Genomic DNA, 27906 nt, shown 5'->3' with positions numbered 1-27906 from the left:
AAACATAGGACAAAGTGGAAAGTAGGTATAAAGGAGAAACAACTTGGAAAGAGTGGCATTTGGGCAAGAAGTATATGGTATGGCAGACAAACGTTGACAGGGAGAGCCTGGCTGGTGCAGACACAAAAGAGCTACAGAACCAGGAGGCCCCATGCCCCTCAGCCAGAGACTGAAATTTAAGACATTAAGACCATCTGGAAGTCACAAATGACTTATAGGATGACAAAATTTTAGCTTCATACACATTATGGTGACGAATGTGGGTTTTGAAGGCAAAGTCAATGGATTTTTCTTGATACCTGACCTCACTAGTTCTTTTGGAACTTTTGGAAGCTTTTGACATGAATTATTCTCAGAACTTGATTTCGTGTAAGTGTGTCTATATATCAGTGAACATGTGTATGGGTGCCCAGAGGCCAAAGGGCATCAGGTCACTTATAGGTAGCCATGCAGTGGGTGCTGGGAACCAAATTCTAGTCACTGAGCCATCTCTCCAGGCCCCTTTTTTACTGGCATGGTGTCTTGCCACTCCTGGTTGCCAGGATGTTCATGCTGGCCTTAAACTTAAAATCTTCCCGCTTCATTTTATGAATAGCTAGAACTGCGCGAGCTACTGAGCCTGCTTTGAACTCCTGCCTCCTCCTCCCAAGTGCTGGAGTGGTGTGCTAGCACACACAGCTTCAATGTTTACTTTGAGATATGTATCTTGTCTATCATGGCAACTCTGGGATGTCAAAAATAGAGAAAAACCTATCCCACAGGGATTTTTCTAATTAGAATGAGGAGTGACTGACAAAGGAGTACAGCAATGCCCAAGCAGTAGCACCCTGGAGGCCAAGGCCAGAGTCACACTGAATTAATTAGTGCTTGGGGGGCAAGTGGGGCCTACTGGAAAAAAAGATCTGAAGAGGTAACCAGGATTAGCTACACAGCTGCTAGTGGCCAGTACAGTAGTGACAAAGCCAACAACACTCAGGCAGCTTTTACAGGTGAAGTGAGAACTCCCAACAGTACAAATCAACTGTTTGCTGAGGACCACTGGATGAGGGGCCCTTGGTGTGTCGACAAGGCTTACTTTTTTTTTTTTTTTTTTTTTTTTTTTTCGGAGCTGGGGACCAACCCAGGGCCTTAGCTTTCTAGGCAAGCGCTCTACCACTGAGCTAAATCCCCAACCCCGACAAGGCTTACTCTTAACAGGTGGTCTTACTACAAGATACCTGACTAAAACCAATGAAGGCTCACCCAGGTGCAAGCTGAACAGGGCAGCAGTGGATAGGGCTGAAGACAGGCCTGGGATGGAAAGAACACATTACGGACTATAGACTACTGCAGGTTCAGTAACTTGCCTAAGGAGTGATGACTAACTTCTGATTTGAGGGGTTTAATGGACTCACATCAGATGAAGCATGAGCTCTGCTAGAGTGTCTTTTTGTCTTCATCAGAACCTCCCTTCTACCTGACCCCTCTCCGCTATTAAGTTTTTTTTTTCCCCCGGGGCTGGGGACCGAACCCAGACCTTGCGCTTCCTAGGCAAGCGCTCTACCGCTGAGCCAAATCCCCAACCCCTACTACGAAGTTTTAAGGTAATCTGAATACCCATGCTGACAACGAAGTGAACACAGATAGCTGACTGTTCCGTAAAAGGGATTGTCACACATGCACACAGCTAAGGAACAAAAATTTCTGCCTGAGCTTGCTCTCAGCCCCTCTTACCTTTACCAATGCTCTTTATCTCTCAAAGGTTGAGCCAAGCTTCTCTCTACTTCCCTGTGCCTGACCAGGAACAACCTTCCTTAAGCAGATCTCAAGGGCACATCCTCCCATCAGCATCTCTGGCAACACTGGCTGTGCAGGGCACTCCTCAGGTGTGTCACGGAAGCGGGGATGCACAGCCAGCCCTTCCCACACCCACACACTGTGGACACAACTTGAAGTAGGCTGCATTCCACAGCCCATCACCTGCCAGGATCATCTATCTCCTGTCTGTTGCAGAAGAAAGCTGTGCAGAGGCCCCAAGGGACCTGAGCAAATAGGAATCCCAAAAGATGGAGTCTTCAAAATGCCTGTTAATCCGTTATGATTTATTAGCTGTACAGCAGTAGATCCTCCTCCCCAGCTTTCAACCCCATTACATATTTTATTACAGGTCTCATGTTGGCATCCTAAAATAATGAAAAATATCACACAGTACAGCTAAGTACAAAAATGCATCAACCTAGATTCTGATAGCTAACTGATGGCTCTCTTAAAAGCAATACACAGAAGAAAAAAAGTGTTTGAAATCAGTCAGACTGAGGCTCTTTAAAAAAGACATATCAACATGTGACAATTCATGTGCAAGAATCACTTTTTAAGTTGTTTTGCTTCACCATCATTATTATTAATTTTTTTTCCAGATTTGAAGTTTAAATTACTGACTCAGTGAAATGTTTTGGCCCAGCTTCCCAGGGTCGCTGTGCCCACTCATAATCAACTCTTCTGGCTTTAACAGAGATTTAAAAATGTAACATTCAGCTACAAACAGAGTAAAGAAAATGTTGATGAAGAAATCATAAATGAAAATTATTTGTTCAAGGTTCAAATGCTGGCTCCATGAGCTGGAAATCAGGACTTTTGGGTGTCCATGACTAGCAGGCAACAGGCCCAGTGCCCTTCTGCTACATGATTGTGATCCGATTCAACATTTACATACCACGAAGTCTGTGTCTGTGGCACCTTAATTTGCAAATAATTAAAATGCTGGGTTTTCTTACACTGCACTTCTTTTCAACCTCTTAATTAATGGAAAAGATTAAAATGTAAAAAAGGTTATTTACAGGCTTGACCATACCAGAAACTTTGCCAAGAAAGAGGCAAAGCTTTCAGGACAGAAACTGATCGTAGCATGCCATCCTACTGGTGTGCAACTGACTCTGAGCAAAGGGAGTCAGGGAAAGCAAAAGCAAACCCAGGTTAAAAGTCTAAGGCTCTCCCAAGTCCGCATTTACAATTAAAAACTCTCCTGGGAAGACCATAGAACTCTGGGAAACCCGTGGGCATTCTGGAGTGGTTTACTAAATCAAGAGAGAGGGCTCAATGTCTCTGTTTCCATCTAAGAAAACTAGTTAGGCATCAACACTGTCCTCAGCACTTCACAGTAAACCCTCAGAGACTTAGAACATTCCATGATTTGCTAACATCAAACAAGTTCTAGTTAAATCACATTTTTCTAACATCATCCTTGAAGTTTTCGTTCTCAGTGTGTTTGGTAAAATGGTGTCAAATTATGCCGTTCCCAAAGCCAAAGAAAGAAAGAGAGAAAAGTTAAGATTTGGGCCGTTTAAACACAGCCCAACAGTCCTGGTGGCGAGCAAAGCCCCGTCATCACCGGTCCATCATGCTGAGAATCATCTCAGGCGTGAGGTCTCCATTGGGGGCGTCTGCGGGGGCTGCCTGAGCCTCCTCCTCTTCCCCCTCCGCAGGCTCGGCATCTGGCTCTTTTTTGACTTCAACTATAATGTTCTCAATTGCACCTGTATTCTGGTCTTCAACCTGGATGATGGCTGTTGCTGGCAAAGAAGAGCAGGAACAAAACAAACGGCACATTAAAGCTCCCAGAGAGGATAGGCACGGTTTCAGATGCTGACAATGGGGGAAAGCAGCAACATAGGAAGCCTTAGCAGTGATGTCTAAGCCAATAGAAAAGAAAACAACCTCTGTGACTGTTAAGTGGTCATCCCAACAAGGCTACAATTGTCAAGGTATCAAAAACTGATATCAGTCACCTTCACAGGCTTCCAAATTGCACTTTAAAATTTTTTAGTTTTCCTTTATGTTTTATATTTAGGATTTATAGTAATTCAAGGAAAAAAATACAACCCTACACCACACATGACAAGTACTTCACAGAGTATATGATGGAGCCTGACATTTCTGATCCTGTAGGTGTAGAATGAATGCCATTCTGTGATGGACATTTAAACATGGGATCAGGGAGCAGAGTTCTAGATTACGTCCTGAATTTAAAGAGAAGAAAAAGCTGTTCTGAGGAGACCTAGAGTCTCCTCTGAGTGGAGAGTAAGACCTACTACCATCTGAGCACTGTGCTAGAAAAGGAACAATCATTTCACCTCAATTTTTTCTGCTTCCCTTCTTCCTATGTAGCCCAGGCCAGCCCCAGCCTCCCAAGCGCTGGGATTATGGCTGGGAGCTACTCCCAGCTTTATGGGCCTGAATTCCTCTAGCAGGACAGTCTCAGTGTATTCATTACTTCTCTCCTCACTTCACTCCTTCATTCCTTGAAAGCTCTTTTCTACTTATAACTGTGTCACAGTAGTACTGTGATCTTGGTTGTTTTACAATCTCTCCCAAAGTAACAGCACATGCCTTTTGCAGGACATTAGTGCCCTTCTCTTCTAGACTTTTTCACCTGCAACCTCTAACAGGCTTTTAGACCGCCTCAGACATTTCCCAGTTTAAAGAAAAAAAGGCTTTCTGAGCATCTGTGCCGAGACCTTCCCTTGTTCATCTTCACGAGAACGCAGTCTGCTTCCTCCCGAGACGCCTACTGAGCCAAGGCAGGCAACTTACGCTGGTTCTGTTTGGGTTGGTTGGTTCTTCCCGGAGGTCGCCCTCTTCTCTTCTTGGCAGGTGGTGGGGTTGGGGCCACAGGCTGCGGCTGAGGCGGCGGCTGCGGCTGCGGCTCTGGCTCAGGTTCAATTTCTACAGCAGGCTCCTCCTCCTCCTCATTGTCATCGAGATCCGGCTCAGCATTTTCTTCTCAAGAAATCAAAGCACAGGTCAAGCAGAGTGGTGAAAGAAAAAGAAAGCAGACAGTTAAATATTCGGAAAACACTGTTTTATATTCCCTAAGAAAAGTCCTGGGCTGGGCATGTAGGTGCACACCTTTGATCCCAGCAGTTGGGGGCGGGGGCAGAGGCAGGCCGATCAATAATGTGTTCAAGGCTAGCCTCATCTCTACACATTGAGTTATAGGAGTGTTATGGGTAAGAAAAGAGACCCTGTATCGAAAAAGAAAATACCTACTTCCACATTTCATGTGAGCTGCTTAGAATAAGAAAGAATACGGAGTACTGTTCTGTATCAGTATATGAGTACACTGAGTGTAAGAGTAAGAATGCCAAGCGGTGGTGGTGGTGCACACCTTTAATTCTAGCATTCAAGAGGCAGAGACAGGCAGATCTCTGAGTTCAAGGACTATACAGAGAAACTTGTTTCAAAAAACAAAACTAACACAAAAGCTTAGTTTCAAACCATACAGATAGCTTCATCTTTTTATTTTTTATTTATTTATTTTTAATTTTATCTATGAATACACTTGCTGTCTTCAGACACACCAGAAGAGGGCATCAGATCTCATTACTGATGGTTTGTGAGCCACCATGTGGTTGCTGGGAATTGAACTCAGGACCTCTGGAAGAGCAGTCAGTGCTCTTAACTGCTGAGCCATCTCTCCAGCCCCAGCTTCATCTTTTGTCAGTTATATAACAAACTACAACACAGCCCTTAAGCAAATAATAACAATTGCTTTTCTTATTATACAAAGGCAAAGTAGGGGACTGAGCTTAAGTTGAAGTATGGAGAGGGAGATGCTCATTTCTGACTGAACAGAGGCAGAATATGAGGATGTGCACACACCCACCTGTATGAGAAGGAAATACAGAAACCGCTGATGCACTGTGAGTCCTGTTTACTAGGGAAAGAGGCAAAGTTCTGGGACTGTTTTCTTTTTCTGATCCTCTTGCCTCCGACTCCTAAATTTATAGGCAGATGCCATAAACCCTACTTAATGCAATACTGGGGAGTGAACTCAGAGCTCTGTGCTTGTTCGGCAAGTACTACTCAAGTACTACTGAGTTATATCCCCAGCCTTTAAAGTACTGAATGTAAAGGGGGTGAATTAAAAGAATACCAACAAGGAATCAGATATTAAGGTTTTGAAGTCTCAGATCTTTTATTTGGTGTAGTGACTTGACAAACCTACCCTCCACTTCCTTGGGGAGTGTCTATAGCACCTGCAACCCAACAGTGCTTTAAGGATTAAGAAAAGAGACAACTGCATATGGTAGTGTACATATATATAGTTCAGTTCATGACAGGCAAGAGAGCTGAGAGTTTGAAGCCACCCTGGGTTATACTCGATATAAATACAAACTTTATACTGTTCATTACAATATAAAAATTCCCTTTTATTAGGTTTCATTATTTCAGTTAAGAGGAGTTATCCAGAGCTGGGGAGACAGCTTAGCTAATAAATAAAGTGCTTGTAATGAAAGCTTGAGGACTTGGGAGTTTGATTATTGCCACCCACATTTTCTTTTCTTTTCTTTTTTAAAGATTTATTTATTTCATGTATGTGAATACACCGAGCAGACACACCAGAAGGGGGCATCGGATCCCATCACAGATGATTGTGAGCCACCACGTGGTTGCTGGATTTGAACTCAGGACCTACTGGAAGAGCAGTCGGTGTTCTTAACTGCTGAGCCACCTCTCCAGCCCTCTTTTTTTTTTTTTTTAAAGATTTATTTATGTATGTGAGTACACTGTAGCTGTCTTCAGACACACCTGAACAAAGCATCAGATCCCATTATAGATGGTTGTGAGCCACCATGTGGTTGCTGGGAATTGACCTCTGGAAGAGCAGCTGGTGCTTTTAACCCCTGAGCCATCTCTCCAGCCCCTTTCTTTTTTAAAAAGGCCTTGGAGCTGAAAGGATTGCCCAGTGGTTAAGGGCACTTCCTGCTGTTGAGTTCAGTTCCTAGCCCTCACAATAGATGGCTCACCAGTAACTCTGACTCCAGGGGATTTAACGATTCGGGTCTCCACTGGAGTCTGAATTCATGCCACATACCTATTTCCCCACATACACATAATATTAAAAGGTTAAATACTAATAAAAAGAGACTGGAGTGGTGCCAAATAATCCTAGCACTTGGGAGGTATCCCAGAAGTATCCCTGGGGCACTCACCACCTCTGGCCCACAAGCGCTCACTCTCCCTCTCCCTCTGCCCCGCACCCCCACCCCCCAAGAGCATTGTCCTTATTTACAGGAAAGGTGAGAAGCTCAAACTGCTGGAGATGGGATTGAGTCTCCGACATCAGTCTGGGTTGTTTTGTTGGCAACACTTATAGGCAGCCAGAGAGTACTAATTATCCCCTGTGGCACAAAGGGTTCACTGCCTGCTTTCCTTCAAGCTGCTCAGATTATAGCAGACACTCACACTTTCTCTGGAAAGAATGTTAAAGTTAGAGCTGTGGGTAAATGCCTCATCTTCAAGATAAAATGCTTCATATCCCAAGTTACTGAGACACTGAGTGAAAGGAACACACTGTAGGTGGCAGTGTATCAGAAACAAGATGCTTCCTTGTGAAACTCACTCAATCCACCACTCCCCTATGCCTAGAAAATTAAACAAATCCCTCCAGAGATGGGGGAAAATGCAGAGAAAGGTTAACAAGGCCTAAAAGGCTTCAAAGGCTTTTGGCTTTGAGATTTTGAAAAAAATTCTGTGGTCAATCTGTGCAGGTGGCTAACAGACAGAAATTATAGGGTAAATAAGGCTATATGGCCTTTGTTAGCAATAGGACGGAGTCCAGACTGACTGCAGTGTTCTAGGGGAAGAAAAGAGACAATACCTGTACGACCTACGAGTGAGACCAGTGGTGAAGTCAAAAGAAAGAACTGTGCAGATCTACTAGAGGCTGTCGGCAGTTTCTTCAGAGACGGAACATGAGCATAATGAGCAGCACGATCCCAGGGAAAGAGAAGACACTGAAGAGTCTATAGCAGCAGGGAGCTGGGCAACCTCACACTGTCAGCACTGCTAACTTCTGGGGGTCATGTGACATTTCCTGATGCCTGGGCTAGCCTTGAACTTGCTGTGTGGTGAGGCTTGGCATGGAACCTCTGCTTTGATCTTCCTGCATAAAGGGAGAGGGGCCTCCTTGTCTCTTCTACCTTACACAGATTTACTGGAAACTGGGCCTCTGGTGTGTCACCAGATCAACAATGGCCAGCTTACCACTGTCAGAGGAGTCTTCTTTTTTAGACCGCATCTTTCTTTTTCTTCCTCGTTTGCTCTTCTTTGTCTCTCCTCCATTTTCCCCTTCTACACCATCTGGACCAGCACAGTTATCTGCATGTCTCGCCATTGTGTTCTGACAAAAGGAACAGACCTTGTCTCACACTACTAAAAACACTAAGCTCAGACACAAAGTTCTCTTTATTTTAATTAAACAAAAACTTTAAGGACTCTATAAGGTCACAAAATTTTGCTAACTGTACTGAACATGTTCCTCCCAACCCATTCAGGAAAGATGGCTAGTATCTGTAGTAGTCAGAGATGGGGAAGAGACTGAGAGAGGAGAGGATTGAAAAAGCACCAGTAAGAAGGCTGGGCCCTGTGTGCATGGGGATGTGTGTGAGAGTGGGGGTGGGCTGAGCTCCGTGCCTGTAGTCACACAGAAACTCAGAGTTACAGATAGGATAGAATACAGATTTCAATTCACCTAAGGAAATGCCTTGTTAGCATCAGCTTACTCAAAGATGCTGCAGTCCCTATCGCTAGAAGGCTTTCCCCATGGACAGAAGAGCCCGAGACAGAAATAAATAACTTTTCAAATGGCCAAGTATCTATACATTTATTACTTCAGTGGCAAAAACTGCATTCTGTAACAACAGCTCAAGCACGTGATATTAAGAACCAACCATACATAAAAGGCACCCAGCCCTTACCCGGCGTGTGAATGTTTTCCCACACTTAGAACAGACAAAGGCGGCGGGGACAAAGTTGGGATCATGATAGCGCTTGAAATGCATGTCAAGGAGCTGTTTCTGGCGGAAGGTCTTGTCGCAGTGGCTGCAGGCATAAGGCTTCTCCCCCGTGTGAGTGCGCTTGTGCATGATCATGTGCCTCTCCTGAAACAGAACTGCTTGTCAGAAAGGCCTCAGAGAGTCACAGGGCTGTTACCCTAGCTGCTATGCACGTACACCCTATGACTTTCAACTTCAAGAGTTAACACTGCCATGATGGTAACAGTATATTCACAGGGAAGCAAAAGTGCATCCCTAAAACCCCAGTACAGAGAAAGCCGCACCCCTGTGTTGGGCAGCTCTTCTAACTCCAGGTTAAGAATCATTTGGGGCCAGATTCTTCTCTCAAGTCTTAGACTTAATAACCTTGGAATTTTTTGGTTGCTTTTTATCCTAGGCATAGTCTCATGTAGTCAAGGCTGGACTCAATCCCTATACAGTTAAGAATGACTGATTTTCTTCTGCCTTTCCCAAGTGCAGAGATTACAAGTGTATGCCATCACCTCAGGCAAAAAGTACTCATATAAAAATTTTATAACATTGGGGATATTACCAGGCAACTACTCTTCAACTGAGTCACACTTGCCCCTCTTCAAGAAAGAATGTGATAATGTGTCTTAAGATATCAATTGTGACAGATTCAATTCATCAAGAGTGGCGTTTCTGGTTTTGATAGTATTCTTCATACTTGTCTGAGAAATATTCTTAATCTTAGAAATAGCTACCAGGTTGGATGTGGTGCCACACACTTTTAATCCCAGCACTCAGGAAGTAGTAGCCAGGTGGATCTCTAAATTTGAGGTCACCCTACTCTACAAAGAAATTACACACAGAAACCATATCTCAATTTAAATAAAGCACCACACTAGTCATGCGACACTTGACATAGAGCATCAGTGGTTTTCTAGCTAACATAGCACCCACCTGTCTACAAGCATAATCACACTGGTCGCACTTGAAGCGCTTCTCATTTTTGTGTGATTTTTGATGCTGGATAAGAGCATATCTCTCATGAAACACAGCATCACAGTAGCGACATTTCTTGCCCTGCTCAATATAGGAATGCTGCTTTCTCAAGTGGACACCTGCAACAAAACATGAAGTCAAGTTGAACTTGGAAAGACACAAGTTAAATATTTTGACAAGTTAGTAATATATTTACTTCTTAAGAACATGAGATCAGAAGTAAAACCTTTGGTTAGTAAGCAATGTGAGAGCCTGAGTCAGTCTCTAGTGCTGTGGCACCCCTCACCCTTCTCCATCTCCATCCAACAGTAACAACAGGTGGGGAGACAACAGGTCAAAGACAGAAGCCTAAGGACTGCACTGGACACAGAAGCAAATGCAAGTGCTGAGAAATCCAGGAAGGGAGAGCAAAGGTCATGGACTAAATGTGAGGTAAGATGAAGAGTGAAGTGGGTGCTGGAGATGACACCCAATAACAACAAAGCCACTTACTGAGGCGAGGAATAGTGGAAAGGGGCTAAGACCAGGCTGTGTCTGTTCTGGCAGGAAAGTGTAGGTCATTCTAGACCTAGAGTTTCACAGACCCTGAATCTGAAACAATGACAAAATAGGAATGGAACAGAAAAGGACAGTCTGGTACTAAAACAGGAGTTGAACCAGGAAGCTGATGAGGTCACTAGAACAGAAGGCCAAGAGTAAGAGCTAGTACGGTTAGGCTTATTTTGCTATTGAGTCAGGTTCTCTATGACTCCAACAGCTTACAATGTAGACCAGGCTGGCCTAGAACTCACAGAGATACCTGCCTAAACATTTCCTGAATGCTGGGATTAAAAGCCTTCACCACCACACTCAGCCTGGGTTAGGCTTTAAATCTAAGAGTTAAGGCCACTGAGAAAAGGGAACAGCTTTAAAAAGGGGGGAAAGAGGAGGAAGAACTAAAGAGAGAAATCCAATAGTACTTTAATCATACAGGCCAGGGAAAGAAAGTGCTCTACAGAGTGCAGTGTACTGTTTGTTGGGGGAAGGTACTGTTAGGGGGAAGCACATGGAATGAGTAGAATGTTTTAGCAAGGCCCTTTACTGGAGTGCCAGTATAGTGTAAACGAAAGGGATGCTAAAGACAGAGAAGGAAAGACTACAGGACATAACTGTTCATTATGGTTGGCCGGAAGGGGGTGACTAAGGTTAGGGATGTAATTCCATGAGAAATAGCTTACCCATCACACAACATGACCCAGATTTAACTTCCAGCAGCATGGGATGGGTGTGGATGGATATGTGTATAGTGGGATATAGTTGAAAAAACTCAGGTCTTTATTTTTAAAAATTTTTGGGATACTAAAGACTGAACTGTATTTAGAAAAACTCAGTTCTTTATTTTTAAAAATTTTTTGTGGTACTAAAGATTGAACGCAGGCCCTACACATGCCAGGTAAGCACTTGACCACTGAGTTTTGTCACCAGCCTTTTCTTTAAAAACAAAAACAAAACAAAACAAAACAAAACAAAACAAAAAAAAAAAAAAAAAAAAAAAACCCAAAAAAACCCTTTGAGACAGGGTCTCCCTATAAGCACAGGCAGGTCCTGAAGTTGTTATCCTCTTGCCTCCAGCTTCTTGAGCAGCTAAGAGGACCCGTCTATACCACAAGGCCTCATTCAATATCTCTGGTGAATTCTCAGGAGGGAAATGAGTACACCAACTTGCAAAGAAAGATCCAGGAGTATGAGGGTAAAGGTAAACAAACTAATAAAGAAAATACTCAAGGAAAGAGAAAAGAGGGGGTTGGGGATGTAGCTCAGTGGTAGAGCGCTTGCCTAGCAAGCGCAAGGCCCTGGGTTCGGTCCCCAGCTCCGGAAAAAAGAAAAAAAGAAAAAAAAAGAAAGAAAGAAAGAAAGGAAAGAGAAAAGAGGGGCTGACAAGGCACAGATAAAGAAAGCCACACCAACTCCTACAGGCAGATAGGAAAGGTGAAGGCAAGTGTAGATACAAGGAGATTATGTTGGTTTTATATCAGGAGATTTCACCCTGCTGCCTTTCTATCCTAAGAAGAAAGAGGAAGGTTAGTAGTTAAAAGAAAGGGAAAGTGTTGTCCAACTCCACTGAGTCACGGCACCTCCTACAGGGCAGAGCCAAAGGATCTGTACCATCAATGAATTAATATACTAAGGAGGAACCATGAGAACAGCCCTGAAAGAGCAGCTCAGGACTGCTCAGGAGGGAAGACCGTATCAGGATTATCAACATATGATATGCAAAGTCAGTGTCTCTTCCCTAAGAGAAACCAAAACCCAAAAGGACAGAGGACCAATTCTGTGGACCAGGTTCAATCCCCAGTATGGGAGGCAGGGAAAAAGAGATAGCATATACTTTATACACTCATCTTTGGGTTCACAGAGATTGGAGTAGGACATCACATGTCCTGCTCTATTACTTTTCACGTTACTCGTGAGATGGCCTGGGTTCAATTCCCAGTACTATTAACAAAACACAATAACCCCTAAGCATCAAAACAAGGTGACAACAAAAAACACAAACAAAACAACCTGAGGGAACTCAGGCTTCTGCCTAGCTTTGCCACTCACAATTTCTGCTCAACATCTGGTACATCCTTCTGAGCAGTAGGCTCACCACTGTACTAAAACTAGAGTAAGATATACCTCGCTTACTTCATACTGTAAAGATCAAACGTAAACAGAAAAATCTAAACCACAAAAATGTAACTGAATGTAAAAAATATTTCTAAGAGTATAACTTAGTGGCACACTGCTTGACTGCTAGCATGTGTGAGGCCCTGGCTTTGGTAGTCAATACTTAAAAGTTCAAATATGTTCAGGAAGCAGGAAGATTTTGGGCTGATAGTACAGACTGAGTAGTATTTATATTTTTTCATTTAGTAAAGCAGGAGCCTACTAATTTAGCTAAGGCTAGTCCTAAACCCCCAAGAATCAAAGGATTCTCCTGATTAAGACTTCTGAAAAACTGGGACCACAGGTGCATGTCACTAAGTAATCTCTTTATCTTCTGTCTGAGACAACCTCACATAACCCAGGTTGGTCTTGAACTTGATTCTTTCTGCTTCAACTTTACAAATGCTGGCACTTACTATTCCTGACTTCTGTATTTCTTTAGTAAGAAAGATGAATAGAGAACTCTAGATGATCCTATGTGCAAGCATGTGTTACATTAAAATTTCTATAGATGAATTCTTCCTCTATGTAGTTCTGGCTTAACAATGTACAGGAATGGTTACCACCAAACCAATAAAATATTCCAATTACTCGAATATACAAATCCTCTTGAAAAAGCTGCAGGAAACTGACCATATTTGAAACATGTTACTTCCCTATTTAGAGAATGGAAGCTGCTATTACAGGTATATTGTTTCCTATCACAGTCCCCATTACCTTATGTATAATCTACATTCTGGATATATTTAACTTGTAGTTTCACTCCAGTAAAGAGAAAGAAGACAAGCGAGGGGGAGCTAAACAATGGATTTCACTAAGTGGTAAGCCATTCACTAACAAACATAAAAGTCTGAGTTTAAGGTCAAGTTTTTTTTTTTGTTCTTTTTTTCGGAGCTGGGGACCGAACCCAGGGCCTTGAGCTTCCTAGGCAAGCGCTCTACCACTGAGCTAAATCCCCAACCCCTAAGGTCAAGTTTTTAATCTTCATATTTTCATGAATTCTTTGTCTCTAATAAATCTACTTACCCAAATCACTTTTTCGGGCTATGACAGTGTCACAATGGGGACAATGAAATTTGGCCACATTTTCTGTGTGCTTCTGTAAAATGTGCATCTTCATGGTACCACTCTGGGTAAACCGAGCATGACAAATATAACATTCATAAGGTTTTTCACCTTAAAAGGAAATACAGAATGAACAAGTTAAATGAATAAATACTACAGCTTCATAGGTGAATAGCAGAGTGGCAGACATATATTAGGCTTGAGAAGTTAAAGCTTGGTGTAATGAATTGTTCAACTCACGCCTATCTTCAGAATTAGCAAACAAATCCTACACCTTTGCTCTGCTCAGCTTTCTACCCTCTTCTATCATAGGACAGTACTTCTCAGGGCAAAGCTTACCTGGCTGGAGTGGAGGTGGGGCAGGGTGGGGTGGGGGTGGGGACAGCTAGAACTAAATCATTCTTTCTCTTTTATGTTTTGAAGGAAGGTCTTATCTTGCTGCCTAGGATGGTCTGGCACCAGAGATCCCCTTACCTCAGCCCCGAGTGTGAAGATTATAGGCTTATGCTATGACACTTAGCACTTTTTACAAAATGATAGTACTTAGAAACCAGAGTATGTTAGATAATCTATCCAGACTTCTTATTTTGTTTTTTGAAACTTGAAAGGAGTCACTATGCAGCCCTGGCTAGTCTGGAATTTGCCATGTAGACTAAGCTGGCCTCACACTCAACAGATCTGCTTGCCTTTGCTGGGATTAGAAGTGTGTACCACCACATCCAGCTTCTACCCAGACTTTTAAAGATAAACATGAGATTTTAATCTCATTTGATGTCTCCCTTAAAAGAACCATTTTCACATTATAAAACTCATAAAAAATTGCCCTCGGGTGTATTTTCAGAACCATCAACTCAGAGGATGTGCCAGAGCTTTTCTCAATAGTCTTCCATTCAGGTAAGCCCTGGGAGCACATGGCAGTTGACAGGATTCACTGAAAAGTAGCTCATTAGTACCAGGAGGGGAGAAGTCCTACCTGAATGGGTTCTCATATGCCTTTTCAGCTTGTATGTGTCCCTGCTGGCATAACTGCACAAACTGCACTGGAACGGGCGCTCTCCAGTATGAGAGCGAATGTGTCGTTTTAATTTGCTGACCTGAAACATGAAAGCAACCGAACGAACCTCTTATACTTCTGTTAACATGGACTATAATATGAACTCTATGGCTTAGGTACAAAATCTAAATTTGGGGGCACTAAAATTAGAAGTCCCTTCATTGTAGCCTATGCTTCCTCTCAGCAGTATTATAGTCTAAGGAGATGGGGGTAAACAGACAGGACAGAGATCAGGCAAAACTGTCACACTAATAACTGGGTTGGGCGATAAGGTACACAATGATGGTATACTAACCTTTACTATTTTTGTGTGTGTGGTGGTCCTGAAGATTGAACCCAGGGACTTGTATTAGGCAAGAGCTCTCTACCACTGAGCCACGGCTCCAGCCCTTCTATTCTCTTTGAAACTTTTCACAATACTTTAGTAGATAACCCATACCTATTTTATACATATTAATTTCCTACAAAATTCAACTCCAAGCTCATGCTTCCCTCTCATTTCTACTTCCTAGACAGGCTGAGATTTAGGGGTCTCTGATTTCTCTTCCTTGCTACTTGCCACACTTTCCCTGCAGCATCACTCAATCCCTGCTCCTTTTGCCTTATTCAGGGTATGCCATATACAGGCTAAGAGTGCCCTTCCACTCACCAGTAGTAGTACCTCACTCACCCCCATACCTGCCTGATTTACCACACAGTCTCACAATATTCAATATAACACATCCCTCTGTATACTTTCAAATTTTTCTTTAACTTTTCATTCACATTTAGTCTGTTGATAAAAATTTGGAATCAACTTGTAACCTTCATTTATTTATGCCCTTTGGAACAAATTTGTGACTTTTTCTGCCTAAAGATGTAACAGAGGACCTGGCATGGTGGCACATGCCTTTAATCCCAGCACTCAGGAGGTGGAGGCAGGAGGATCTCTGAGTTGAGAACAGTCTAGTCTACAGAGCGAGTTCTGGTACAACTGAGGACACTCCAAGAAACCCTGTCTCAAAACAAAACCAAAACCAAAACAAACAACAACAAAAATCACAATAATGACTTTTATTGTTATTTCAGACATTTCACCACTATCAGATTTAGAACTGCCTCAAGGTTTCTAGTTCCTACTATTCTTAGACTAGGTTGTCTATCTCCAATTGAAAGGTTTAAAACTATTATTACTACTATTTATCTCTTTAACAGTTCTGAGGACTCAAGATAGTGCCCAGTACTCTACCGCTGAGCTACAGCCACATCCAGTGTTCCAAATTAAGTATTTTTGAAAAGCCACACCAGCAAGTGGCAAATCTGATACTGATCTCATGTGGTGGGTCTGAGTGAGAACAGTGACTGCGTGAAATTACATCTCTGTGCACAAACTTATGCTTACACTTCAGTCCCTTTGCCAAGATTATCGGTATATTTATGCAAGTATTCTAAAATCTAAAACAAGGTGGGGCTAGAGTGATAGCTCAGACCAGTGGTTAAGACTGTTAAGTGTTCTTCCAAGGACTCATGACAGGGCCATAGCAACTCACAACCAATCCCCTGCAGCTTCATCTACAAGGAGTCCAACTTCTCCTGGCCCCAGCACCCCTGTGCACCCAAACTACTCCACATAATTAAAAGAATAAAATCTTAACTCACCGCCCCCCCCCCAACAAATAACCACAAAAAACAAAACTTGGAAGAAATCTTGAAGCATCTTTGTCGTTAAGCATTACTGGTAAGAGATACACAACTTTTACACTAGTACGAGATGTTTGGAAACTGGAGACACAGTTTAGTGGTTGAGTTCATGCCTAAGGAACTGGGTTCAAACACTGGTTCATGCACACAACTGTTCATTTCTATACACTTTTGTTGTTGCTGAGGCAGGGTTTCTTTGTGCAGCCTTGGCTATCCTGGAACACATACTGTTGACCTGGCTGGGCTCAAAATCATAGAGATCCGTCTGTCTCTGCCTCTTCCAAGTGCTGGGATTAAAGGTGTGCACCACCACTGCTTGGCCCATACTTCTTTTATGTTTGGTCTCTATTCACTGAATTCATCCTATTCTAATGTCTTTTACTGCGGGATATTCTCTAAAATAAGTAAAAAATAAAAATCTTTAAGGAATGACATTTTAAAGCCTGGCAAAATGACTGAGTAAATCATTTGCTGATGACGGAGTTTCAACCTCAAGGTCCACAGGGTGAAAGAAAAACTGCTAGAGTCAAGGAGTAGCAGAAAGCATCCCTTCCCCCAACCCAAATAGAAAAAGAAAAATAGGAAAAAACCAAAAAACCAAAAACCAAACAGCTGGGTGTGGAGGAACAGGCCTCTAATCCTAACACTCAGGAGGCAGGGGCAGGCAGAATTCTGTGAGCTCCAGGCTAGCCTGGTATACATAAGTAGTTAGACTTTGTCTCAATTTAAAAAAGTCTACTTATAAAATACTTATTCTTCCATTAGTTGTAATTCTTAATACAATGAAACAGTAGCATTAAGACCCTAGACGGTGATGATGATGATGATGATGATGAGGGTGAGAGACAAGGTTTCTATAGCTTAGGCTGGCTTAGAGCTTGCAGCACTCTACCTGCGTCAACCTCCTGACTGCTGAGGTTTTAGGCACGATGGATCACTTCAGTGACTCAGTTAATTAAGAGGGATTTGCTTTGGCTTATCCCTAGTCTTGTTGGAACTTTATATAGTACTGAGAACTGAATTTTTTTGTCCCTCTTCCAGCTTCCTATAAAGTAATATACATAACTGCTGAATTCGTCTTGTTTTGGAGATATTTAACCACTTATTTTCAGTATAATATCTGATTTGGCTGCTTACTAACGTCGTATAACTCCCCTCTCCCTTTAGTAGTATTCTTATCCGATTCTGGCAACAGGGTAGATTCAAATAATAAAGCCAATCATCATTCCTACACCCCTTCTCCCCCTAAGTGATGGGAATCAAACTCAGAGCCTCGTGAATGCTGCTTCTTGGCAAGCACTGATCTACAGCTCCAACCCCAGTTCGTTATTATAGTTAAGAGAGGTTCTTAACTATATTCCAGATCGTTTCAAACTCAGTATCTGGTCCAAGGTAATTTCAAACTCACAATTCTCAGACTGTCCAATACTAGGATTAAAGGAATATACATCAAACCTCCCATTTGTAAATGCCTTGGGTACAGTTATGTCTTCAAAATATATGGAGTTGGTATTTTTATTTATTTTTTTGAGACAGGGTCTCTTTATATAGGTCTGGCTGTCCTGGTACTCACTGTGAAGGCCAGGCTAGCCTTGAACTCAGAGACCCATCTGCTTCTGGTTCCTAAGTGCTGGGATTAAAGGCATGCACTAGCATGTTTAGCCTTGGAATAGGTGTCCCCCTAAAACAAACAAAAAAAGCCTACTGCCATGGTCTAAGAAAGCTCTCAATGATAAAGAACTAGACACTCACTTCTACACTGGCATAATCACACATGGAACACTTAAATGGTTTCTCATGAGTGTGTTTATAACGACGATGCCGCACCAACTCTCCACTGGTCACAAAAGCCATGTCGCAGTCAGGGCACTTGTGAGGACGAGTACCTAAAGGAAGGAGGGAATAGCAGGAATTAATGGCACATTACATGACAGGGTTCAATTCAATGTGTGGCTCAAAGCTACTGCATAAGCTGAAAATAGCTCTACTAGTTACAGGGAGCCCTGGACAAATTTTCATCACTAGTCCCTAAGAATGCATGCTAAACTTTAGTTTCTGCTAATTACTTGACTCTATTGCCTTTGAATAGAAAAATCCTTCTTATTCCTTTTTGTAAATATACTGGTTACTAAGAACCCAACCATTAAAAGAAATTCTAGTGTATTTTAGTCCTTACTAAATACAACAAACCCAGGCAGTGGTGGTGCATGCCTTTAATCCTGAACTTGGGAGGCAGAGGCAAGGTCAGGGGGTGGTCTGAGTTCCAGGCCAGCCTGGTCTACATACTAAGTTCCAGGACAGCCAGGGCTACATTGAAACCCTGTCTCTCTAAACACCTCCCCCGACCAAAACAGATTATAATTAAAAAAATCATAATGTCAAGAATGAGAATAGACACCTACAGAAATTATTCTTTGTTCTTTCTTTTTTTCTCTTTCTTTTAAAGGTAAGGTCTCAATATATAAACATAGAACCCAGAACTGTCCTTAAACTCTTATTCCTAGTGCCCAGCCTCCCAAGTGTTTAGGTTTACAGACATAAAACACCATGAACAACTCCACAAAAATAACTAAAAACGATGAAGTATAAACAGGGAAGTGCTGATGGAAAAATTACAGTAACTAAGAAATGGAAAGGAATGCTTATTCACTAATTAAATTTGTTTCCTCAGTACCACTGAGTTAGGAGAGAATGGAGGAATTCTTTCTATGAAGCGTATATACAATCTGGTGGCACAGAAAAAAATAAAACAATTATCAAGGGAAGGAAAGCAGCATTAATCTCAGGAACAAGGTAATTAAAATAGTAACTTTTGGTTTTTACCTAGCATTATTTTGTGGTTGGGGGGAAGAGTTCTGCCTCTGGGAGAAAAAGCATGACAACTGTCCAACTGTACACTGCTGTGGGACAGGGTCCCTTCCCATCAGGCTGCACTACATGACCACTACGTTCCTCTGTTCAAGGTCATGGTCACCAAATTGGTTTTCATTTGCTATAGCTTTATAGGAAGAGTATCCACTAGAAGCTGGGCACTGTGGTGCATGCCTTTAATCCCAGAACTATAGGTAGACACAGGTAGATCTCTTTGAGTTCAAAGCCAACCTAGCTTCGTAGTAAGTTTTAGGATTGCCAGGGCTATGTAGAAAGACGTTGTCTTAGTAAACCAAATAATCCAAAGAGTGCCCCTAGAATGTAATATAAGCACATCTGAAAGTGAAAAGCTCACTCTTCATCAGGAAGCAGCACTGGAGTGTTTTGTAGGCTCAGTTAACTAGATGAATAAGTGTTTACCAAACCAGTTCCGGATAACCACAGAATGAACTTTTCAAAGCTTAAGTACAGTCTAAGACAAAGTACTCACGTCAATGTACATACACACTGACAAATCCTATCAAAGGGTCTTTAAAGTACTAGATGCATTTGTGTGTGTGTGTGCTATAAAAGTGACTAGATGGCTAAGAATATCCTACTATACAGCACACTTATAAAGTAATAGACAATCCACTAACTGATCTTTTGACATGTAAAGCAAGACAACTAATTTAATCTGACAACTAGTGTATCAAATCGAAACCAACAATCACCATTTTAAATGAAGACAGAACATAAAAATAGAGGAAAGCCTACTCTGAAAGAAGTAGAGAATATGGGAAGAAACTAGTCTCCATAAAAAATTGGGTCAGAGGACTTACAACCAAATACCTATGCAAAAAGATAAAAGCCTGCAGAGAGAGTTATCTTAGGGTTTCTACTGCTATGATTAAAACAAAACAAAACAAAACAAAAAAATCCCACTATGACCAAATCAACTTGAAGAAGAGAGTGTTCATTTCATCTTGACTCTCACTCCGGTCACCCTCCACTGTTGAAGAAGTCAGGGCGGGAACTATGCTTACCAGAGTGCTACCTCTAGTTTGCTCAGTCTGATTTCTTATAAACCCTATGACCTAGGTGTGGTACTACCTACAATGGGCTGAACACTGCCTTATGAATAATTCATTAAGAAAGGGATCTACATGGTAGATAACTCTACAGCTTCTGTCAAGTTCACACAAATATTCAAACTTGCCAGCAAAAAGTCTAAGAGAAGTCGACAATGCAGTCACTTCACTGGAATCTGGCCATATGCAACATGAATACTGAAGATATTAAAGAATATTTTATATTTGAACAAATAAATGAACTTTGAGAATGGTATGTATACGTTTGTACCCTTAAGCTGTAAACAACCTACCTTCTTTGAGACGAAACAACAAGAAACGAAAAGAAAGCCATAGTTCTATCGTAGGTAGGATTTTTACTTCTATTTCTAGTGTTCTTTCTCACTGACTGCCTTGGGCTTTTGGGTCTCGTTTCTTGTCACTGTTAAATCCTCAGCAACGTAATGCTAAAATCTTTTATGAATTATGTCAAGAAAAAACGGCAGATTTCAAGAAGGAACAAAAATAATACTCTTCAACTTCCTACTGAAGTAATCTCGGATTAAAAACCATGTTTTAACCTTTGTTATGCTATAGCCCACATTAATATCTAGCACCTGTGTGTGTGTTAAGATGATTCCTCAGGAGGGTTACTGTTCTGAATGCTCTGCCACAGAGATGGCACTTGTGTGGTCTCTCGTCAGTGTGGCTTTTCATGTGACGATCCAAATTTGAACGCCGTGGACACGTGTAACTGCAAAGCTCACACTGGAATGTTTTCTTTACACCTATATGCAAAACAAAACACGGACTTGTTACAGTGCTTCAGCATTTAGATTAGTCCTAAACTATAATTGTATTCTCTTAATTTTTTATAATCAAAGTCAATCTAAGAAGAAATTAATTCACAGTTTTACTTCTCTTGAGGACTTAAAAACACAAATAAAACCCTTGTTTTGGATTTAAGCCATGGCACCCACTAGATGTTTAAAAAAAAAAAAAAAGCACTTGCATACAGGCTGTTGTTATATCCTTTTCCCCAAATGGGTTTACGAGTTCATAAACTCATTTTACCTTTTTTTTTAATTTTTGTTGGCTTCGGAGGCTTCATATTACCAACCACTTTCTCTGCATTAACCTCAGACAGCAGTCCTTCCTGCTGTTCTTCCTCAAAATCATACACAGACACATCCACGTCTTTGCCCTCCTCTGTGTAACGAAGTTTACTCTTTTTGGTTTTCTTTGTTTTTTTGGCTGGTGGCTGATAGTCTGGGTCTTTTTGCCAGCTAGGGTCTTCCTGAGGAGGAAGCTCCCCCTGCTCTAGTGTCTCCACTTCTCCATTGGCCCCCACTTTTACCACCTGAAATCCTTCAGGTAAAGGTAAGGTGTGACATATCATCGGTTCACTTTCTGCAAGGCCCTCTTTAGACACTTCATTCTCATAAGCCCCCTGAAGTTCTTCTACTGACGTAGTAGCAACAGGTACAGTCACAGGAACAGGTACTTGGACAAGCTGAAGTTCTCCTATATTAATGGGCTGTTCCTCCATGTTTACAACCTGCAGGGTTATGATTTGGGTATCGTCCACTGCAGCTTCTGCTTCAGGAGCCACTGTACCCTCCATTACTTCAGTCTTCATTTGGAGAAGGGTAGGATCCAGCTGTTCCATCATTACCATCTGTACACTACTGTTGACATCCTGGACCACCTCACTCCCGTCTGTCTGGTTCTGGGGTAGGTGGCAAGCATCTTCTTCCTGGCCCCCTTCCCGGCGTCTCTGGTAAGTCTTTCTTTCCTTTCCTTTAATGAAAGTTTCAGACTCTTCCACAATGGCTTCAACCGCCTCACCTTCCATTTCCCCTTCCTTTATTAAGGGAGAACACAAATTGTTATTCATGATATGGTTTGCCCAAATAAAAGCGTACACATTTTAAACTAAAAACTTTTTAGTGGCAGGTGGTAGTGGTAGTGGTACACACCTTTAATCCCAGCACTTAGGAGGTGAAGGCAGGCAGATCTCTGAGTTCAAGGCCATCCTGGCCTACACAGTAAAACCCTGTCTCTAAAAATCAAAATACCTACCCCCCCCACCCCAAACCACCTCCTTAGTGAATGAATTAGGTATCCATCAATGGTTATTCAACAGATAGTTTCCTCTTGGATGGAAGAAAAAAATTCACCTACATTATAAATCTTGTCAATCAAAACCAAAAACTCCAAAACTGATCAAAACTGATCAAGACTCTGGATTATACTTAAAATTAACAGAAAACTGGTGAGAGTGGGTGTTAAAATACACTGCAGAAGTAAAGTTTAGTCTAAGAGAAACACTACAATGCTAATTTTGGTTTTTTATGCAAATAAACTGCCAAAAGAAAAAACATGGAAAAGTTAAAGCAACAACCTACAGGCTCAAGTTTTCAAACTGAAGAACTTAGCCTCCAGAGATAGTTGGCAAAATCTAAGGCTATTTTTTAGTTGTTATTATCCTTATTAGGATAGGATGTTATTAATGGCATCAGGTCAATCATACAAGGCACAGGTCAATCTTCTACCACAACCAACTACCAGAGCTAGGTACTGCCGGACATGACTAGAAAAGTAGCACTTGCACAACTGAGGCTGGAAGATGAGGTTTGAGACTAGTTTGGCCATACAATGATACCCAATCATAAACAACAAAAAAAGAGACACTAGACATTAGAAACTTTTATTCTGGATATTTAATTATATTAAAAATTACCAGTAAAGCTAGTTTAAAACTTACTTATTTGGAGTGCCTTAAAGAATTAAAATTTTCGGGGTTGGGGATTTAGCTCAGTGGTAGAGCGCTTGCATAGGAAGCGCAAGGCCCTGGGTTCGGTCCCCAGCTCCGAAAAAAAAAGAACCAAAAAAAAAGAACCAAAAAAAAAAAAAAATTAAAATTTTCAGTCAGAAGAATAAAGTTTAAGATAGCTACTGTATGACATGCAGACAATAATTAGCACTCTACATACTTACTTTCTCTTACCACAACACGTTAGATTTAATGATTCCTCAATGTACACACATTTCAAAATGCTAAACACAAATATATTTACTTTTTTCTTCCAATTAAAAATTAGTTTAAAAAATACATTATAAGGAGTAGGGCTTGGTGATACACAGCTTTAATCCTGGAACTGTTGAGGCAGAGGCAAGGAAATCATTGAGTTTAAGGCTAGACCAGAACAGCTAGATCTATAATGAGACTTTGTCTCAAAACCAAAAAAGTACACTTTATTTATCATGCACTAGAAGAGACTTTCCTTGCTTTTAAATGGCTTTGGGTTTCAAATCTAGGCCTCACTGAACTACACTCCTAGTCCCATGCCTTGCTGTTTTTCCTAAATTCTCCCTTAAAAATCATACTTTGTCATACCATTTTTCAGAAAGCTTTACTGTGTGGGGCTAGGGAGATGGCTCAGTTGGTGAAGTACTTTCTGAGAAGGCATGAAGCCATGAGTTTTCATCTCCAGCACCCGCCTGGAAAGTTGGGCATGGTGATATGTGCCTGTAATCACACTGCTGGGGAGGCCTGCCTGTCTCGCTACCATGCCTATCAACAGTTTCTGTCTCTTAAATCTTGGTAGTACCTAGAGTAAAATAATAGGTCAGCAAGATGACTCAGAGATGATGGTACTTGCTACTAATCCTAATGACCCAAGTCTGATGCCCGGGACTTATGTAATGGAGAGAATCAACTCCTACAAATTTTCTTCTGACTTTCACATGGACTGTGGCATGCCCATGTGCACACACACACACACACACCAACTAAATAACAAAGACTTAATTAAAATAAAAAACAAAGCAAACAAACAAACTTCAAGAGTAAATGGGGAGCTGGAAAGATGCCCCCCCCCACCTCCTTAGTGAATGAATTAGGTATCCATCAATGGTTATTCAACAGATATCCTCTTGGATGGAAGAAAAAAATTCACCTACATTATAAATCTTGTCAATCAAAACCAAAAACTCCAAAACTGATCAAAACTGATCAAGACTCTGGATTATACTTAAAATTAACAGAAAACTGATGAGAGTGGAGTATTATTGTTCTTTCGGAGAACTAGGTTCAGGTGGAGCTCACAACTGGCTCTAACTAATGTTCCAGGGGATGAAACTCCTAACCTCTTGAGGCACCAAGCATGTGATTGGAATACATACATACCCACAGGAAAAACACCCATACACATAAATCTAAAAATAAAAAAAACTAGCAGATAGTAAAGTCTGAAAACATCTAATTTAAAGCAATACTATATAAAAAAAACACACACACACACACACACACACACACACACACACACACACACACACACACACACACACACACAGAGTTATCCCTAAACAACAACAATTTAAAGTATTTTATGTTCTTGGCCCAGTCTCAAACGAAGCTCTTGCTACTTTACTAGAGACATAGTTCATCAATCCCTGTGCAGGCCAGCATTCTGGGAAGGCATTATAAAATCTACAGAGAAATAAATAGCCATGGCCTGATTCGGGATGAGAGTTCAAGGTAAAATAAAGGTAGGCTTGGAGAAAAGTAGCATGACCATGTCAAAAGCAAATGCATATAAAATTACTATTGAAATGTTATGAAACCCTGCATCAAAATAAGAAAAGAAGACTGAGAATACAGCTCACTCTCAAGGCACCTGTCCAGTACTAATGAGGCCCTAAATTCAACCCAGTACTGCCCCCCTCCTTCTCACCCAAACTGAAAGATGTATTAGTCCACAACTTTTAAATCCTCGACTTGGGAGGCAGCTGTATCTGTAAATTTGAGATCAGGCTGCTCTACACAGTCATTAAGTTCCAGGTCAGCCAAGGTTATATAATGAGACCCTGTCTTGAGACAAAACAATATGTCCAACAACAAAAAACAATTAAACCAATTATTACAACAAGAAACTGTATTTTTATCCAAACACCGTTGCTCTCCATGTCTTATTCTCCCTCCTTGTCCTGTTCCTTGTGTCCTCCCCATTTTCTTCAGATCTAGCTCATTCTTAAGACAGTAAAGTTTCCTGAGGCCACTACTTTGTTGTTATATGGCTGCTAATAAGATGAAGCACATGACTTTGTGCTGAACAATGCCTCAAATAGTTGGGTATGGTGATGTACACTATAATCCTACCATTCAAGAGAAAGAGGAAAGAGAGTAGGAGAAATTTGAAGTCAGCATTGGGTATATAGCAACTTTAAGGCTAACCTGAACAATTTTAAAAAACAGTCATATATCTTTTTTTTTTTCAATTAAAATGTTCTATCCAGGACAGATATGGAATCTCAGAAGACAAAGGAAGCTAAGGAAAATATAAGCCTCAGGAAGTTCATGAAATTTAATAGCTGAAGAACCTTAGAAAGTTAAAAGATTCACAAATTCCCTCTTAAAGCACACAATTATTGGGAGGCAGAGGACACAGACACACAGACACAGACACAGACACACAGACACAGACACAGACACACACACACACACACACACACACACACACACACACACACACACACACACACACACACACACACACACACACACACTTTTCAACAGAGTTGCTTTCAAAAATTGGGCAGGGAACTCCTGTTCTATGGTGGGCCTTTTGGTCACACAGCTGAGTAATCCATGCTCCTACAAGTAAACCCAATAAACTCACAAATTGGTTTGTTCACAGAATTCAAATTGAACATCTGTTCAAGTCACTTCAGGTAAAGTCATGCAACATACTGCCTCAAAACACAACACACACACACACACACACACACACACACACACACACACACACACACACACACTTAAATTTAAAATAAAAGCAAAAACTGTGAGGCCAGGCTTGAAGAGTGTGCATATATGTGTGCCCCCCCCATTAGTTATTTCATCAGTGGTGCTGAGGATTGAACCTAGAGCACCCTACCCACACTCTAGGCAAGACTTCTACCACTGACCCATACCTTCAATATAGCAACTTTTATTTTTGGACCAATTCAACAAAGTCCACCGTATGTGGAATAAAGACAAGGATGATGGAAAATTTCCTATATTGCCAGTTTGGTTCGTATTGCTGTTATCTGCTTTTATTACCCTCTGCTCTAAATATCTAAGAGCAAAACAAATACAATAGGGTTATTTTGTTTGTTTTAAAGATTGATTTATGTACATGAGTACATGGTAGCTGTCTTCAGACACACCAGAAGAGGACATCAGATCCCATTACAGATGGTTGTGAGCCACCATGTGGTTGCTGGGAATTGAAACTCAGGACCTTGGAAGAACAGTCGGTGCTCTTAACTTCTGAGCCACTTCTCCAGCCCCCTTGTTTTTGTTTTCTTGAGACAGCTTAGCCTGTCCTGGAATTAGCTCTGCAGACCAGGCTAGCCTGGAACTCAGAGTCACCTGCCTCTGCTTCCCCAAAGGTGCCATCACCACCAGGTTAAATAAATACATTGTTTTACCAGAATGGAGACAAATATAACAAAATGTTACTGTAAAAGGTAGGGGGTCAAGGAACTTTATAATGTACATATAAATTTAAAATTTCCAAGCATTAGTATGCCACAGTTTTGTAAGATCTAGTATTTCTGATTATGAAAGTTCAACACCAACACTAGAACCCATGACTAGGCAACTGTGTTGCTCAAAGTAAAGTCTGAGGTCCAACAACACTGGGACAATTCTGACATTTGTTTGAAACGCAGAACTTTGGGCTCACCCCACCCAACAATCAGGACCTGCCACTTAACACTAAGCTTCCACTCTTCTTTCCTTCTTTATTCCAGACAGGTGTTACCTGGTAGTCAGGCCAGCCTAATTCTGCCTCAGTTTCCAGACTGGAATTGTCACCGTGTAGTTCTGGAGCTCATAGAGAACCACCAGCCTCTGCCTCCTTTCCTGAGTGCTAGGATTAAAGGTGAGTGTGTCACCATGTCCTCACCAGCTATGACTATTTTTAAAGAGTTTTCCAGATCATACAACCTCCAAAGTTAGTATCACAGCAAACAAGAGAGATAATACAAATAGTTGAAGTTAGGGAACAGAGAAAAGGCCCTTTTTACGTTACAGACACCATTAGAAAAGATACTAATGGGGTTGGGGATTTAGCTCAGTGGTAGAGCGCTTGCCTAGCAAGTGCAAGGCCCTGAGTTTGGTCCCCAGCTCCTTAAAAAAAAAAAAAAAAAAGATACTAATTCTTATTCACAGTAATTATTTAATGGTAGCCCTGCCAGAGAATCACTACATTATCTGGACTATTTAAATAAATAACCCATAAAAAAAGGAAGGAGGAGTCGGCATAGTAGCACACACAGTAGGTGAAGAGAGAACATCAGAACTAATGGTAAGCCTTCTTTACTGTGAGCTGAGGCTTGCCTGGGCTATATGATACCCTGTTTCTTTATAAACAAATCAAATCAACAGTCAAGGAAAAACTTTTTTCTGTAACACCTTTTTTAAGGGTTTTGTAGCACATAATTTGAACCTAGAAAAAAAAAAAGTCCCTACTGTAAATCTGAAAACTTAAAACATTAAAGGGGTTGGGGATTTAGCTCAGTGGTAGAGCGCTTGTCTAGCAAGCGCAAGGCCCTGGGTTTGGTCCCCAGCTCCGAAAAAAAGAAAGAAAGGAAAAAAAAAAACACCAAAAACCAAAAAAACAACCCTTAAATACTACATAAAATCCTATATAAAAGTAACAGA

At 41.4% G+C, this 27906-nt stretch overlaps 1 protein-coding gene across 4 annotated transcripts in view; it reads right to left on the bottom strand.

Annotated features, from left to right (window-relative positions):
* Nucleotides 1–2060: 2060 nt before the first annotated feature.
* Nucleotides 2061–27906, bottom strand: part of Ctcf (CCCTC-binding factor) — a 48336-nt gene continuing 22490 nt past the window's right edge. The window contains exons 3-12 of one of the 4 annotated variants that reach the window (XM_032887940.1): nucleotides 21264–22053; nucleotides 20807–20977; nucleotides 18022–18155; nucleotides 14509–14629; nucleotides 13497–13646; nucleotides 9741–9901; nucleotides 8739–8921; nucleotides 8026–8161; nucleotides 4570–4758; nucleotides 2061–3542 (exon numbers count right to left, since the gene is read on the bottom strand). In XM_032887940.1, coding sequence (XP_032743831.1) covers nucleotides 3364–3542; nucleotides 4570–4758; nucleotides 8026–8161; nucleotides 8739–8921; nucleotides 9741–9901; nucleotides 13497–13646; nucleotides 14509–14629; nucleotides 18022–18155; nucleotides 20807–20977; nucleotides 21264–22044 — 2205 coding nt within the window. In that variant the 5' untranslated portion in view covers nucleotides 22045–22053 and the 3' untranslated portion in view covers nucleotides 2061–3363. Of the gene's footprint in view, nucleotides 3549–4569; nucleotides 4759–8025; nucleotides 8162–8738; nucleotides 8922–9740; nucleotides 9902–13496; nucleotides 13647–14508; nucleotides 14630–18021; nucleotides 18156–20806; nucleotides 20978–21263; nucleotides 22054–27906 lie in introns of all 4 variants that reach the window. The other 3 variants (XM_032887941.1, XM_032887938.1, XM_032887939.1) reach the window with 3 other exon arrangements.

This window comes from Rattus rattus, chromosome 17, assembly GCF_011064425.1.
Source record: "Rattus rattus isolate New Zealand chromosome 17, Rrattus_CSIRO_v1, whole genome shotgun sequence".
In the NCBI taxonomy this organism is placed as follows: domain Eukaryota; kingdom Metazoa; phylum Chordata; class Mammalia; order Rodentia; family Muridae; genus Rattus; species Rattus rattus.
Note: the sequence above shows the minus strand (reverse complement) of the source record. Positions and strands in the feature narration are given on the sequence as shown.